This window comes from Physeter macrocephalus, chromosome 11, assembly GCF_002837175.3.
Source record: "Physeter macrocephalus isolate SW-GA chromosome 11, ASM283717v5, whole genome shotgun sequence".
Lineage (NCBI taxonomy): Eukaryota > Metazoa > Chordata > Mammalia > Artiodactyla > Physeteridae > Physeter > Physeter macrocephalus.
The window spans coordinates 157274801-157290448 of record NC_041224.1 but is presented as its reverse complement, the minus strand read 5'-3'; the positions used below and the strand labels follow the sequence as shown (position 1 = coordinate 157290448).

Sequence of the window (15648 nt, the reverse complement as noted above, 5' to 3'; positions counted from 1 at the left end):
AACACATGAAAAGGAAATTAATATTTCATTTACGACAGCATTCAAAAGAATATACTACCTAGGAATAAATTTAACCAGGGGAGGTGAAAGACTTGCATATTTCTATGAAACATTGCTGAAAGAAATGAAAGAAGATTTAAATAAATGGAAAGATATCCTATATTCATGGGCTGGAAGATTTAATATTGTTAATATGGAGTACAGCAAGATCTGTAGATCCATTGCAATCCCTATCAAAATTACAATGGCTTTTTTTTTTGCAGAAGTAGAAAAGCTGATCATCAAATTCATATGGAATTGTAGGGGGCCCCAGATAGCCAAAACAATGTTGAAAAAGAAAATAGAAGTTGGGGGACTCAAATTTCCTGATTTTAAAACTTACTTCAAAGCTACAGTCATTGAAACAGCAGAGTACTAGCATAAAGATAGACTTATAGACCAATGGAATAGAATTAAGAGTCAAGAAATAAACCCAAACATCTATGGCTAATTGATTTTCAACAAGGGGCTAAGACTAGTTAATGGGGAAAGTATAGTCTCTTCAACCAGTGGTTCTAGACAGCTGGATAACCACATGCAAACGAATGAATTTGTACCCTTACAACATGGATGAGCCTTGAAAACATTATGCTAAGTGAAAGAAGACACAGAAGACCACATTTATATGAAATGTCTGAAATAAACAAATTCATTGGGTCAGAAAATAGATTGCTGGTTGTCAGGGCCTGGGAAAGGAGGAATGAGGATATGAGTATGGGGTTTATTTTTTGAGGTGATAATGCTTTAAAATTAGATAGTGATGAAAGTTGTACAACTCTGAATATACTCAGAAGCACTGAATTGTAAACTTTTAAAAAGGTGAATTTTTTGGCATGTGAATTGTATCTCAATAAAGCTATTATTTTTTAAAAGATGAAGAGCAAGCTTATTAGCTCAGGGGTGCACAACTATCCTAGAATATTCTCTTATTCAAGGGCCATACTCAACCCTAAATTAACATGTTTTTTTCCCTAAGAACCCATCTTAACCTGTGATCTGGAGGTTCAGTGTAAGTGTAGACTACTTGTTAACAGTTGGTACTTGTAATGCTTCATTATTCCTAATCTAACCAGGTAACCCCACATCATGACCAGCAGTTTCTAGTTACAATTTTATCTTTTTTTTTATCTTATTTTTATCTTATTTATTTTTTTTTTCTTTTTACTGTTTATTTATTTGGCTGCACCAAGTCTTTAGTTGCGGCACACGGGATGTTTAGTTGTGGCATGTGGGCTCTTAGTTGTGGCATGTGGGATCTAGTTCCCCATCCAGGGATTGAACTCGGGCACCCTGCATTGGAAGCACAGAGTCTTAACCACTGGATTACCAGGGAAGTCGCATAATTTTACCTTTTATATAAATAAAACCCATTCATCTGAGATATTTGGTATGGTATCAGTCATAATCTTGTTATCTAGATCCCTTTGGGCTACTGTGGCTTTTTTTCTGTCTCTATTCATTTTCTTTTTTAATTGATGAAAAATATCATGTTCTTCTGAATATCCTTTACTTTGTGATCTTAGTAAGTCATGTATTGTTTTGAATTAGTAAATCCTGTATCAGAGGTCAGGGGAATAAACAGTTAATGGGTTCGCTCAGCTGAAATTCAATCTTAAATTGTTTCCATATGGAGCTTTTAATTAAACCTCTTCTCAAAGGTACCACTGTTCTGATAGCATATTTTGAAGTCCAGCTCTTACTTGCTTTTTATATTTTTCACATTTGGAGTGAAGAGTATTTTTTTCTTATGCTAGAATAAATAAGGAATACTATTTATTGGTGTTTCTTTTTCCTCTCTACAAACACTGATTTTTTTAAAAGTTAAATTTAGGAACAGGTATATGTGTCTATTTACTGATAATCAACTGATTCCCTCTTCTGAACTAGAAGATGTACATTTTCATATGAAATTACAACCATGAGAATGGACAGAAGATTTATATGATGTGATGGAAATTTGGAGAGTCACACTTAGGCAATAGGGCTTCTACTGCCCACATTACCCTTTCTTAGTCTAATGCGATGGTGTCCTAGATAGAGCCATTGTCTCCAGAGCTGAGGCCTATTAGACCCACTAGGCAACATACACATGTGCCTGGGGAGTGAATAACAGGGCTGGAGAGCTGCCATGAGCTGAAAATGCATTCTGTGACCTGTGCCAGGTGCTTTTATTAGAAAGCCTTAGAGTCTAGGATTCCAAAATTTTTGCTGTCTTCCGTGGATTTCTCTGAGACGTATCTGGGGCTTGGAATTTCCTTGTCCTTCCATTAAATATTTTCTAAGAAATTCTGAACACATATCCCTTTCTTATATTGTCATTCTCTATTCTGACTCTCTGTGTGCTGCTTTTTGGAAAGTTAACTGTGAGAACTGTGATTTGTGTACTTTGCTGTATGTATGTATACTTCAACCAGGAGTTGAGTTTTGTTTGTTTGTTTTTAAGTACATGTGAGAAACCATACACAGATTACCAGGTAGGGCTAGTATTGCAATCAGGAAGAGACTTTTCATCACTTGTCTTAGTGTTTTAATTTTTATAAGAAACATATTTGAAAAATAAAAGAGCAAGTTTTTTTTTGTTGTTTTTTTTTTCTCTTTTTGAATAACTTTATTTTGGGAGCGTTCCATAAGCATTAGGAACATACATAAAATGACACACCACTGTTGACAATGAAAAAAAAGCAGCATTTGATCATTTCCAGCTTTATAAATTTTTAAAAAATAATTCAGTTACAACAAAAAAAAGTTTAGAAATTTTAGCAAGTATCACCTTGCAGGACCATAATCACATTTAAGCCACTGACTTACGTACTGTTAATGGAATAAATTCACACTGCATCTACTTACTATAGTATTTCTAAGCATAATCACAGCTGATTGAATGCAATGTGATATACACCAAAATTCATATGGATGTCACACAGTGACAGCATTGTACAAGTAACATTAATGACCTCCAACAAACACATGTTAAATGAGACTGGTCAAGCTAAATGGAATGTTGGAGCCAAAGAGAAATGTAGTGGAATTCAGATTGTCTAGTAAGACTTGAAACTATACATTAGGATGATGTAAAAACTAAATACTGGTGGAACCCTAAACAAAATACTAGCAGCAACTGTTATAGCCCTCTTAAAAGTTTAAAGAAATCTAGCAAATAAAGAAAATAGCAGTCTTGAGAGGGTAAAAAACTTTTATATACTTCATCATAACCTATTTGCTTTAAATCAGGCATTTCTTTTTAAGTCTCGGAGTATATTCCAGCTGTTGCTTTTCATAAAAGTTTTTAAAATAAGCAGATTTAATGCTGGAATGCAGAATCCTCCTTGGGCATAAAAACCCCAAAATGAACTATAAATATATCTTGGTTCAGAAAGCAAGATATTTGAATCACTTGAAGTTGGCAGTACTAAATAAAATATCAGCACCTTTTAGCTAGGTTGCTTGAGGGGCCAAGCAATGAGATGAGGACTGTCCTAATTCAGTGCCCAATGCTGAAAGTAATCTACGTATACAACTCCTACTTGTTACAGGAGGCCATGGAGAAAGCCAGAAATAATTTTTCAAATTCAGGCATAAATTAATGAAATAACATCTAATAAGCTCCCTTGCTTACAGCATAAAGAAGAAACACTGGCAGTACTCTTAATACCTGAATGCACGTGCTGCTTTCAGTTTTGTTTTTTGTTTTAAAGTTCATGGAGTAAGAGGAAAGGAACTGGGGAAAGGAGGAGGACTAAATGAATACATTTCAAATGGAATGGAACGATTTTGGCTCTTAAATATCTGAACAAAAGGATTTTTAAAGCAGCCACACAGGTAGCCAAGCAGATTAAAACAAAGCTGCCTGCACGTAGTTCAAATACAGTTTACCTGGCATAAATGAAGACCATGTGGCACACAGAGAGCTACATGCATATGATTAATACTACAAATTATTAGGTCAAAATTCAGGATAAACATGGCTTGCACTTCTCACAAATCATTCACAATTTATGGCAGGAGAACAGGGTACCTAAAAAAAAGAGACTAATCCCTATCAGGCACCAACAGCATATCTTGGCACAAAATGATCAAGTGATTTCAGCTGAGTTACTGAACTTAAATGCATCTTCCAAGTTACCTGGTACCATGACAGCCATGGCATCAACGGAGATCATCCTCATATCCGTTTTGACAACTCCACGTACAGATTATGGACACGGTAAACTTGCCGCCTTACAACGTTACCTCCAGCCACAGCATGTGCTCTAGGTTCCAATGCCAGACTGGTAGAGCATTGCGTACATTTAAAACTTAGATTTCCCAAATAACTAAAGGAAATCTGAATATTTAGACCATGTTTGGGTTCTTCATTTCGCTGACATTTTCTAAAGGGTTACAAGAGCAAGTTTTATAGAAAAAAAAAGTTATACTGAGATAGAGTTTTGATGGAGAGACAATCTCTCAGTGGTAGGATTTGGGGGTTTAAAATCAAACCTGAGTTTAAATGCTGGCTCTGTTTCTTTCCTTGCTGGCTTCCACTTTTTCTTACTAAGTCTGCACAGCAGCCCACTTTGGGGACTCTCTTCATCTTGCATCTAGGAAGAATCCCAATGCAGACTTCTCATCACTTTTTTGGTAGTGTGATAACAGAAAGAGCAAGTACTGGAGGGTAAAAGGAGAAATGACAAATTATAGCCAGCCTGGAAAATTCAGGATACATATTCCTTCTTCTTCCAAGCATGTCATATATTTTTTTAAAATATTGAAATGCTCTTTCTCTTTTTTAAAAATATTGATTGATTGATTGATTGATTGATGGCTGCGCTGGGTCTTCATTGCTGCGCGCAGGCTTTCTCTAGTTGTGGCAGGCGGGGGCTACTCTTTGTTGCGGTGCGCGGGCTTCTCATTGTGGTGGCTTCTCTTGTTGTGGAGCACCAGCTCTAGGCGTGCGGGCTTCAGTAGTTGTGGCGCACGAGCTCAGTACTTGTGGCTCTTGGGCTCTAGAGCACAGGCTCAGTAGTTGTGGTACACAGGCTTAGTTGCTTCGCGGCATGTGGGATCTTCCTGGACCAGGGCTCGAACCTATGTCCCCTGCATTGGCAGGCGGATTCTTAACCACTGCGTCACCAGGGAAGTCTAAGCATGTCCTATTTTGATGAATTATACCCTTTATTCTGCATCCCTGCTCTTCACAACCTGTTCTTCATGGTCAGCCTGATGTCCTTGCTCAAAAAGCAGCTCTTTCCATTGCTAGACTCTAGTCTGCTCAGAGTAAATGCATCCGACATGGTCCCACCACAGGATAATCTTGCCATGATTGTTTTTAGAAAAATAAAGCACCAAGTATGTCTTCCTCCTCCTGGCTCTGACTACCCTCTGCTCTGTCTTGTATATTTTAGGCTTTAAAGGAGATAGATGAAGTCGGGGACCTATTGCACCTGAAGTATTCCCGTCATCGGTCAGTACCTCTATTGGACAGGCCCTTTGACGAGACTACATATGAAGAAACAGAAGACTGAGCCTTTTGGTGCTCCCCTAAAGGAACTCTCCCTCACCCAGGAGTGTGTGTGGCCTTTCCAGTCCAGTTGCAGGAACCACACTTCTTGTGCAAGAGATTTCCTCAACTACTGATGGTGGCCACCTCCACTCTAAATGATATTTTGTAAATAGTGAAAAACTGCTTCACATCCTTCCTTTGCTACATCACCTTTAAAAAAAGAGGTGACTCACTTTGCTTTTTTGTCCATTAAAAAAATGTTTTATTTTATAACTATTCTACTTGTGAAATCACACTGACCCTACCCTGTCTCTGGCTAACCATGCAGACCATTTTCCTCTCCCAGCCGCCTCACAGACGTGGGCCCATCCAAAGCTCCTGCTGGCCCTGGCACTACAGCCTTGAGACTCACCTGGCCCTCCTTCCTGGGGAGCAAGTGCCTTCCACTTACTTCCAGTCCAGGTCTCAGAGGTTGCCAGCCTTGGAATCCTTGTTTAACCAGTCACGTAATCAACCAAAGCGTTTTAATGTGTCTTAAGTTTAGCCATTTAAGAAAAGTAGTAAACACTAACATTGCTGAAACTCCCCCTCATTGTATATCCCTCCCTGGCCAGGAGCCTCCAAGGTTTGGTCTTATTCCATTTTGTTCTGGTCACCAGATGATACCTTCCTTCACCATCAAATGTTTCTTTGTAATGGTCACCATCTGAGGGTATGTCCAGTTTCTGGGTTCTTCCCAAGCTGGAATCTAACACTCCCACCCCCTGTTTAAAACACTTAAATGGTTTTAAAAGCACCCACATCCCCCCCTGGTCAGACCTCGGTGCCGAAGCCGACTCACAGCGCACTATTCTGTGTACAAAGCTGCTCCACAGACTTATACGCCCTCCTGCTCGGGTGAGAGGGCAGGGGTGGTGGGGAAAGGGGTGATTGCTCCTTGTAGAATGTCTGTGGTTTCCTTCTGACTGTTTTCTACTTTTCACAATTATGACAGCTTCTGCCTGGGTTTGGGTCCATATTAGGATTTCAACTGATGAAGGAGAATGTTGGTAAATCCTCCGCTCAGAAATCATTTGTCATGTTCCTAATTTAAGGATGAAAGGTTATTAACTTACCCTTTTTAGAAGATGACCCATTTAAATATCACTCTGAGTGATATTTCTCTTTTATTCTTGATGTCCTAATGCGGTTCTAACCTGGCATCTGGGGGCTTTTAGGGGCTCCATCTCCTTCCATTACCCCTTATTTTTTCCCTGAGAAATTCTGAACACTTAATTTTTGGTAAACTGGGATCCTCTATTTTGACTCTGTTTTCGTACCAAGTAAGGGGATTTCTTTCAGCGAGCTTTATACTGCTTGACCAAAGAGCAAATCTGAAAATCACCATGTTAAATTTCTTACTTTCTCCTGTTGACCAAAGCTTAAGTGAAGAGAACTTTTGACTTTTTTTATACCCAAGATCAGCTTGTCTTTTAGTAGCCATCAGGTATTATAGGGGAAGACTGGGAACAGAATGGAAAAACATTGTGTGAAAGTAGTTTTGTACATCTCTATTTTTGAAATCACTCCTTTTATTGGTAAAAATTTTCAGTCCAAATTCTCCTGGGCATCTTGTCATCAGCTGTGGTATTTTTGTGCAGATACATGTAGTGGAGGATGTAAGCAATGCTATTGTTTGTGAAGTTTTGTTTTCATGTCTTAAGTTATCTTTGGTCACTCTCAGCATCTGAGAGCCTTAAGCCCTTGAAATATTCCAAGGTTTTATTTTAATTTTTTAAAGAATAGAAAAAAGTGAAAAGAACCAAGTAGAGATGCAGGGACTGCATTTAGCATGTACAAGTTGAAGTAAAAAAGATTGTGGTAACTAAGTAATTAGTCCTGTAAAAATAAAATACATTACTAACCTTTCCTGCACATCTAGGTCCTCACCATAGAACCCCATTAGAACCAGAGAGCTTTTGCACTTCAGTTACTAGTTAGTGATGTAGGGTTTGCAGAAGTCACAAACTTAAAGCAATGCACTTAATGGCCAGTCTTTTATTTTGGCTTGCATGAAGTCACTGCAACTTAAAATGTCAGTTAATATGGGCATTTAAATATATATATATATATCACTTTGCTATGCAGTTATTTCAGGATAAATGCAGTTAAGTTACAGATTTATTTTGAAGAGAGAAAACTCCTGTGATCTCTCTAGGACCTCTACTTTCTAGAGGATAAAACATTACACACACTGGTTGTCTCTTCTTGAAACTGTATTACAAATCTAGGGTCCAGTCGTATCACAAATATCATTACTTAACCAAGCACTTGGGGAAACACAAGTGTATATAAATACTGTCATTGGGAATGAGTAGAAATCTGGGACAAATAAGTATTGTTTAGTACATGGTTTAACACAGCCTACTTCAAGAATCTGATGGGATTCAAACAGGCATCAGCTAACCATTACTACCAAGGCTGATCATCAGAGTTAGTCGACAGAGGTGTGACTAATCCTTATTACTTTTTCTCATCCCTCTTTTTATTTAGCTTTGTCTTCATCCATTTCAGGTTTATACAACCTTTTTCTGCAGATCACATCAGAAACCAGGAAGTTTATAACTAGGGGACATCAAAATCACACCCAAAGAATGGATCAAGTGGCAGTGGCAGATTCTCCTCCCACCTTTAGTTTAAAAGCCTTACTGTAGAATATGGCGTACATTCTAGAGCATTGAAAGAGAATGTTCAGGGGCAGGGTCTTTGAAGCACTAAACTTTTCTCTTTGCTTTGGAAAATTTTTTCCCTTTAAAAAAACATTCTGGTCTCCAGAGCCCAGAGTACTGTTTGCTTGTTTGAAGAACTTCTCGTCACTATCTTAAACTTTCGTGATAGGGTGAGGATTTCAGATGGTCAGGCACCCCTCTTCCTCATGTAGTCATGGAAGGTGAACAGAAATATCCCGACACAACTACTAAGGGCTGCGTGTTTGCCTGATGCCCTTTCAGAGGCCAAGGCCCTATTTCTTCCCCCATGTGCCTCTTTCCAAATTGATGAGGATCTCTGGTCCCTCGTCATACTGGATTGGGCAGCAGCACAGAACTTCTAGTCATGTCATAGGCAGTGAAGAAAGAGGATATGGGTTCTTGTTTTGTATGAATTTGTGGCAAAACCACCTAGAAAAGGTTAAATACAATTGACTATCTCTTGGTTCTCTCTCTCTCTCTTTTTTTTTTTTTTTTGGCTGTGCCACGTGGCATACAGGATCCTAGTTCCCCGACCACGGATCAAACCCGCGCCCCCTGCAGTGGAAGCGCGGCGTCTTAACCACTGAACCGCCAGGGAGGTCCCTCCTGGTTCTCTTGTATAAAGAATTGCTGTGCCCTAATTCCCAGGGTGTCTTTCCTGGTGTTCTAGGTAAGCCAGAATAGGTTTTAATCTGTACTTGCTATAACCCATGTGGTTAGAAAAAATGGGAAAGTTGTGGTTTTCCTTCTGTCCACTTTCATGAAGGTCAAGCACTGTTGAGTACTTCACACAGGTAAAATCATCTTAGCCCAAAGGAGTTACGAAGGGGGAGTTACGAAAATCAAAGGATTCTTCTTGGCTCTTGAGCAGCTGTTTGCTTAATCCGTTAAGCCAGTTAATTAAAACACCTTCCACGTAAAGAAAACCTTGTCCACTCTCTCTTCAGCTTTATCCACATGAAATGCAGTGTTCAGGCTCCTAGCCATTTGCCATGTGCCCAGATAGCTGGGTTAGAAGGCTGGCTTCCTCCCTTATCATACAGAGGAAATGCCAGGACTAGCCATTGATCCCTTTGCTTTTAATGTGTAGAAAATGCTGTTGCCCCTTTTGTCATTTCTAGTGACTTCTGTTTTCTAAGCACCTCTTGCTATAGATTGAGCCTTTTCTAGGGAGGAAACCGAAGGGGCTAGCTCGAGCCCTTATTGGAAATGTTTATTCTGATGTCTCTGCTGAGTCTGAGGTATCACATTCCCAGTCATCCTTGGGACTGACTTGGGGGAGCTGTGGGCAGGGTCTCGTTTACTGTGTAGTACATGTGATAAATGGCCTTATAAACTTGTGATTTTTTGTGGTATGATGAGCTTATTAAACTGACCATAAAGAATTTAGTGGCTCTTAAACTGCCTTTACTGTGTTTTTAATGAAGCACACCAAAAGCTCTGTTCTTTTGGAGCAGTTATGGGGAGATTGAATGAAAGGTAAAAATCAGAGCAGTGCCCTGATGTGCCAAGTGTCCTGCCTTGTTGCTGTCTGCATGGATAGTGGATCCTTCCATACACAAGGAGCCTTAAGCCCACTCAGTGTCTGCTTTTTCCAACACAGTTGCCGAGTTTCTTGTGCAAAGCTTTGTCGTTTGGCCCAGGCCTTCCAAGGAAGTGTGGGACATATCACTGACTAGGGGGGAGTGGTGACTTGTCTTCACCCTTGATGTTAGGTCTTGTTACCTCAGTGGTGTTGATGGTTGGAACGATAAAAAGCATCCTGGATGGTTCTTCACAGGATCCTAGTGAGATCACCATGTCAGCCAGCATGCCAACAGTCTTGATGATCCCTCTCTGGATAAAGGTAGCTAACATTAAGAGAAGGGGGAAAGAGATAAAATAAGAATAGAGAAATATCTTATGGAGAGCCGAGATCTTATTTTGTTGGCCCATATTTTTTCATTCCTGTAAACTGGAATTTGCAAGAGGTGCTGTGATAACCCTTCTCCAGTCCTTTAATGCTCATATAATCTGAGAAGGAGAAGGGGAAATATAAATAAAACCTTTTAAAATTTAGTATTGTGTTAAAATGTCACTCTCTCCCTTACCCACCCACCCCCCATCTCCCTTTTTTGCCGGATGATTTTTCGTTGCTGTTGTTGTTGGATGACTGTCAAGCTATAAATGATGGGTTGGGGGAGGTGTATCCATTTTGAGAGTGCCTGTTAAGAGCTGAAGGGGAACTACTTGAGATGACTTAAGAATCATCCCATGAAATATATTGTTTTGTTCCAATAAAATACTCTGAAAGCTGTATCTGCCTTTATTTATTAAACCAATAAATACTGAGTGCTGTTTCCATGCCAGGCACTGCACTGAGCATTACCAATAACAGCAACAAACAGAAAGTTATGGTTCCTACTTTTGTAAACAAGTAGGCACATGAACCATATATGTCATGTTAGACACTGCTGAGTGCCATGAAGGAGAGGTAAAGAGCCTGATAAGATTGGAACCGGTGTCTGGTTTAGATAGGTGATAGAGGAAGCTTTTCTAAGGATTGGAGGATCTGAAAGAAAGAGTGTGGTTGATGCTCGCAAGAATGGTGAAGTGGGGCTCACCAGGAGGCGGTAGAGGCTGCCACACCGGGTGACTTTATCTTACACGCTGGGGAAAACCAGTGAAAAGTTGTAAGCATTTAAAAAAAAAATACCCATTTGGGACTTAGCTGGTGGCGCAGTGGTTAAGAATCTGCCTGCCAATGCAGGGGACACAGTTTGAGCCCTGGTCCGGGAAGACCCCACATGCCGCGGAGCAACTAGGCCCGTGCGCCACGACTACTGAGCCTGCGCTCTAGAGCCCGCGAACCATGACTACTGAACCCACGTGCCGCAACTAGTGAAGCCCGCGTGCCTAGAGCCCGTGCTCCACAACAAGAGAAGACACCGCAATGAGAAGCCCATGCACCACAATGAAGAGTAGCCCCCGCTCGCCACAACTAGAGAAAGCCCATGCGCAGCAACAAAGACCCAATGCAGCCAAAAATAAATAAGATAAATTTTTTTAAATTAAAAAAAAATACCCATTAGCATGCTTTTTTGTAGACAATGACAAGTTGATAAAATTTATGTGGAAATGCAAAGGACCTAGAATAGTCAAAACAATTTTGTAAAGAAACTTATACTACCTGATTTCAAAACTTTGTACAAAGCTACAGTAACCAAGACTGCAACTGGCATTAGATTAGTCATATAGAACAATAAAACAGAATAGGGAGTCCAGAAATAGACCCACACGTGTATGGTTAGCTGATTTTTGACAGAAGTGCCAAGTTAATTCAATGGGGAAAGGACCTTCAACCTTACATCACATACCACAGTTGACTCAAAACAAATCATAGAACTGAGCATAAAAAATAAATATGAAAACTTTTTGGAGAAAATCGGTGACTTTGGGTTGGGTGGCAATGATTTCTTCAGACAAAAAGCATGACTGAAAAAAACTGATAAACTGGACTTCATCAAAATGAAAATTTCAGAAGACAGTGTAGTTTGCAGACTGGGATAAAATATCCACAGTACATATATCTGACAAAGGCTCTCTATTTAGAATATATAAAGAATCCTTAAAGCTCAATAAGGCAAGATTAAATTAAAAATTGGCAGGAGATTTGAACAGACACTTCACAAAAGGAAGTATACTAAAGGCCAATAAACATGCAAAAATGCTCAATATCATTGGTCATTAAGGAAAGGCCAATTAAAATTGCAATAAGATTCTACTACCCAGCCTCTAGAATGGCTAAATATAAAAAGAATTACAGGGCTTCCCTGGTGGCGCAGTGGTTGAGAATCTGCCCGCTAATGCAGAGGACACGGGTTCGAGCCCTGGTCTGGGAAGATCCCACATGCCGCGGAGCAACTAGGCCCGTGAGCCACAACTACTGAGCCTGCGCGTCTGGAGGCTGTGCTCCGCAACAAGAGAGGCCACGATAGTGAAGAGGCCCGCGCACCGCGATGAAGAGTGGCCCCCGCTTGAGGCCCGCGCACCGCGATGAAGAGTGGCCCCCGCTTGCTGCAACTAGAGAAAGCCCTCACACAGAAACGAAGACCCAATACAGTCAAAAATAAATAAATAAGTAAATAAAAGACTACTACTACAAAAAATTACAATATCAAGTGTTGACAAAGGTGGGAAAGCAAAATGGTACAGTCATTGGAGAAAACAATTTGGAAGGTTTTTGACACAATTTCACCCAAGAGAAGTGAAAGCATGTCCACAAGAGAATTGGCACTTGAATATTCATAGCTCCTTTATTCATAATAGCCCCAAACTGGAAACAATCCAAATGCTATCATAGTTAATGGGAAAAGCAGCAGAATGGTCATATGATGAATACTACTCAGCTGTGAAAAGGAACAAATTACTGACACCTACAACTAGATGGATGAACCTCAAAACCATGCTCAAAGAAAGAAGCCAAACAAAAGAATACATGAATGTGACTACACGGATACAAACTTCTAAAAAGGCAAGACTAACCTATGATGACAGAGTGGAGAAGTGCTTGCCAGGAGCCAAGGGTAGGGAGGTAGGGATTAACTGTGCAAAGGGGCTGTTAAAAGATAATTTTCAAAAACAAATAAAATCATGACTCTCTTATAGATGTAAAAATGAAAGATTTTATTTAACTCATTAATGAGAAAACTGTTAAGGGTATTACAGCCAATTCAAAGGAGATATTGAAAAACAAACTTTATAGATCAGGAATGATGAAGTGAATGTACAAATGAAGACAAAACTGATTTCTTCCACACTGGGGGAGAGAGGTCAATTGAACCTCCACAGAACAGGACAGAATTTGCATTTATATAGACAAGAAGTATTTTGCTTTGCTATTTGTTACCTACAACCTACAAAGTTGTAAAACAGCACCAAGACAATGAAAGACTAGAATCAGATAACTCAAAAGGATGCACTGTATGTACACAATGCATTATTTTCCACTGAAGCATATTTATTTTTCCTGCAGTGCACAGAAGGATATTGGAGTGATGAGAAATTTCTAAGTCATGATGGTGGTGGTGGTTACCTGGATGTATACATTTGTCAAAACTCATTGAACTGTACAATTAAAATAGGTGTGTTTATTGTATGTAAGTTATATCTCAATAAAGTTGATTTAAAAAAGAAAAGAATCACCAACAGCATTTGGGGAGGATAGAGTGAGAACGAGTAGATATAGCAGGACTAAGCGGGAGGCTATTATAGCTGTCCAGGTAAGGGGGAGAAGGGCTCCCATTAGCAGTAGTTACTGACTTGGAGAGAGATACACACGAATGAATGAATTCCTTATTTTCAAACTCCATGTTTAATCTGGGGGAAGGTGCAAAAGTTTGATGAAAAGATAAAATATTCGACTGGATGTGAAAATAGTTTTACAAAAAAAAAAATCCTATAAAACAACACAGTGGCCTCGCATTTAGTAAAAGCAATATGGCGTAGCAGGTTGCTCAAATGCTAGGTTTCTTTGGGCTAATATTTGAGTGTTTACCATGTACCAGGCATCTTATTAGGCTGAACCACATGAAATTGCCAACATTTGACCCTTTTGACCCAGAAGTGGCAACTTCATGTAGTTCATCCTAATATAAGTCCTTAGATTCTTATTTACTCCTCACACCTGTGAGGTGGGTAGCCCCTCCCTACACCCCACACTTTTACAGATGACAAAAGCACCCACCAAGGGGTCAAAGAATTTTCCCAATAATATCACCTTCTTAGTAAATGATAGAAGCAGGGTTCAAACCCCTGTGGCGGACTCCAGACGGGCAATGTAACTAACCCTTGTGATGCACTATTCAAAACACTGCAGAAGGACTTCCCTGGTGGCGCAGTGGTTAAGAATCCGCCCGCCAATGCCGGGGACATGGGTTCAAGCCCTGGTCCAGGAAGATTTCACATGCCGCGTAACAACGAAGCCCGTGCGCCACAACTACTGAGCCTGTGCTCTAGAGCCGGCGAGGGGGAGCCCCATGCCACAACTACTGAGCCCGTGTGCCTAGAGCCTGTGCTCCACAAAAAGAGAAGCCACCGCAATGAGAAGCCCGCGCACCGCAACAAAAAGTAGCCCCTCTCGACGCAACTAGAGAAAAGCCCGCACGCAGCAACGAAGACCCAATGCAGCCAAAAATAAATAAATTTATTTTTTTTAAAAAAAACTGCAGAGTCCTGGGCAGTGCTGTTGGGGATAGGAATGGTTTCTCAGAAATGTGCCCAGTCTCCTAAGAGTTTCTAAGGCTAAACCCAGATTCCAAATTTTACCCTATGGCCAGGTTTCTGGCATCCTTCCCAGCACCTCCAGGGATCTGCTTTCCCAGCACCTCCAGGGATCTGCTGTCCCTGCCCAGAAACCAGGCAGCCTTTGTGTTCCTCCATATGGCCCCTGTGTAGTCATCTTCCTAATAATGCCTTCTGACTGCTCCTCACCTACCTGTCCAAACCCCACCCCACCTGCCCTGGGTCACGGAGCTCACAGTGCCTAACAGCCCCCAGCCATGAAAATCGTCGCTGCCATTCATAGTTCCTGATCATTATCATAAGCTGAGGTTTTATTTCATGACCGCACGCCCTACACGGAAGGATCCCTGCACGAGTGTCCCTCTGGAGGGAGTGGGTGGCCCCACTGTTTTACCCAGGATGAAACTAGGTGACACCCAGTGGCAGGGCAGGATCTTCTGACCACTCCTTCAAATATGGCTAGCGGCTGTCCTTCTGGGACTTTATCCTCACATCTGAGTCTCAGCTCTCTCCTGGCTCTTGAAGTGCTGAACACCCGGGGGAAATTGGGTGCAGAGTGGCAGGTGTTTTTTCGAGTCTCCACCTCCAGCAGGGGAGCTGGAAGAGTCTTGGGGGAGTTATTTCCAGGCCTTCCTCCCCAGGCCAACCTACCTTGGTGCACATTTGCCCAAGAGCTGAAGGCTCCCGCGTTGGGCTGCGGCGCGTCCCTCGCCCGCGAGGCTCTGGCGGTCGGTGAGCCCCGGCGTCGCCCTCAGGACCCCGCAGGAGTCGCATAGCTGGACTGGAGAGCGCCGGCAGGCGGGCTGCGACTTTCCCCGAAGAGGAATTCGCTTGGGGCTGCGCCGGCGACAGCGACGGGCACTCAGGGCTGGGAGGCGGCCAGATCAAAGGGAGCCGCCTGCTCGGCCAAGACTTGTCCGGGAGCGCGAGGGGCCACCCCTCCGGGGAGGGCGGGGAACATCCCGAGCGCCGACCCGAGAGCAGCTGGGGCGCCAACGCCGGGCCAGAGAGAGAGAGAGAGAGGGAGAGAGAGAGGGAGGGAGGGAGAAGAGAGAGAGAGGAGAGAGAGAAGAGAGAGAGAAGAGAGGAGAGGAGAGAGAGAAAAGAGAGAGAGGA

The 15648-nt window shown here is 41.5% G+C and overlaps 1 protein-coding gene across 3 annotated transcripts in view; it reads left to right on the top strand.

The window, feature by feature from the left end:
• The window catches only part of SPTLC2 (serine palmitoyltransferase long chain base subunit 2), a 122869-nt gene extending 112329 nt beyond the window's left edge, over positions 1–10540 (top strand). For 2 of the 3 annotated variants that reach the window (XM_024134240.3, XM_055088651.1), the window contains exon 12: positions 5424–5791. In XM_024134240.3, the coding sequence (XP_023990008.1) occupies positions 5424–5543 (120 nt within the window). In that variant the 3' untranslated portion in view covers positions 5544–5791. Of the gene's footprint in view, positions 1–5423; positions 5792–8767 lie in introns of those variants that run through there. The other variant, XR_003682094.2, reaches the window with a different exon arrangement.
• Positions 10541–15648: the final 5108 nt, after the last annotated feature.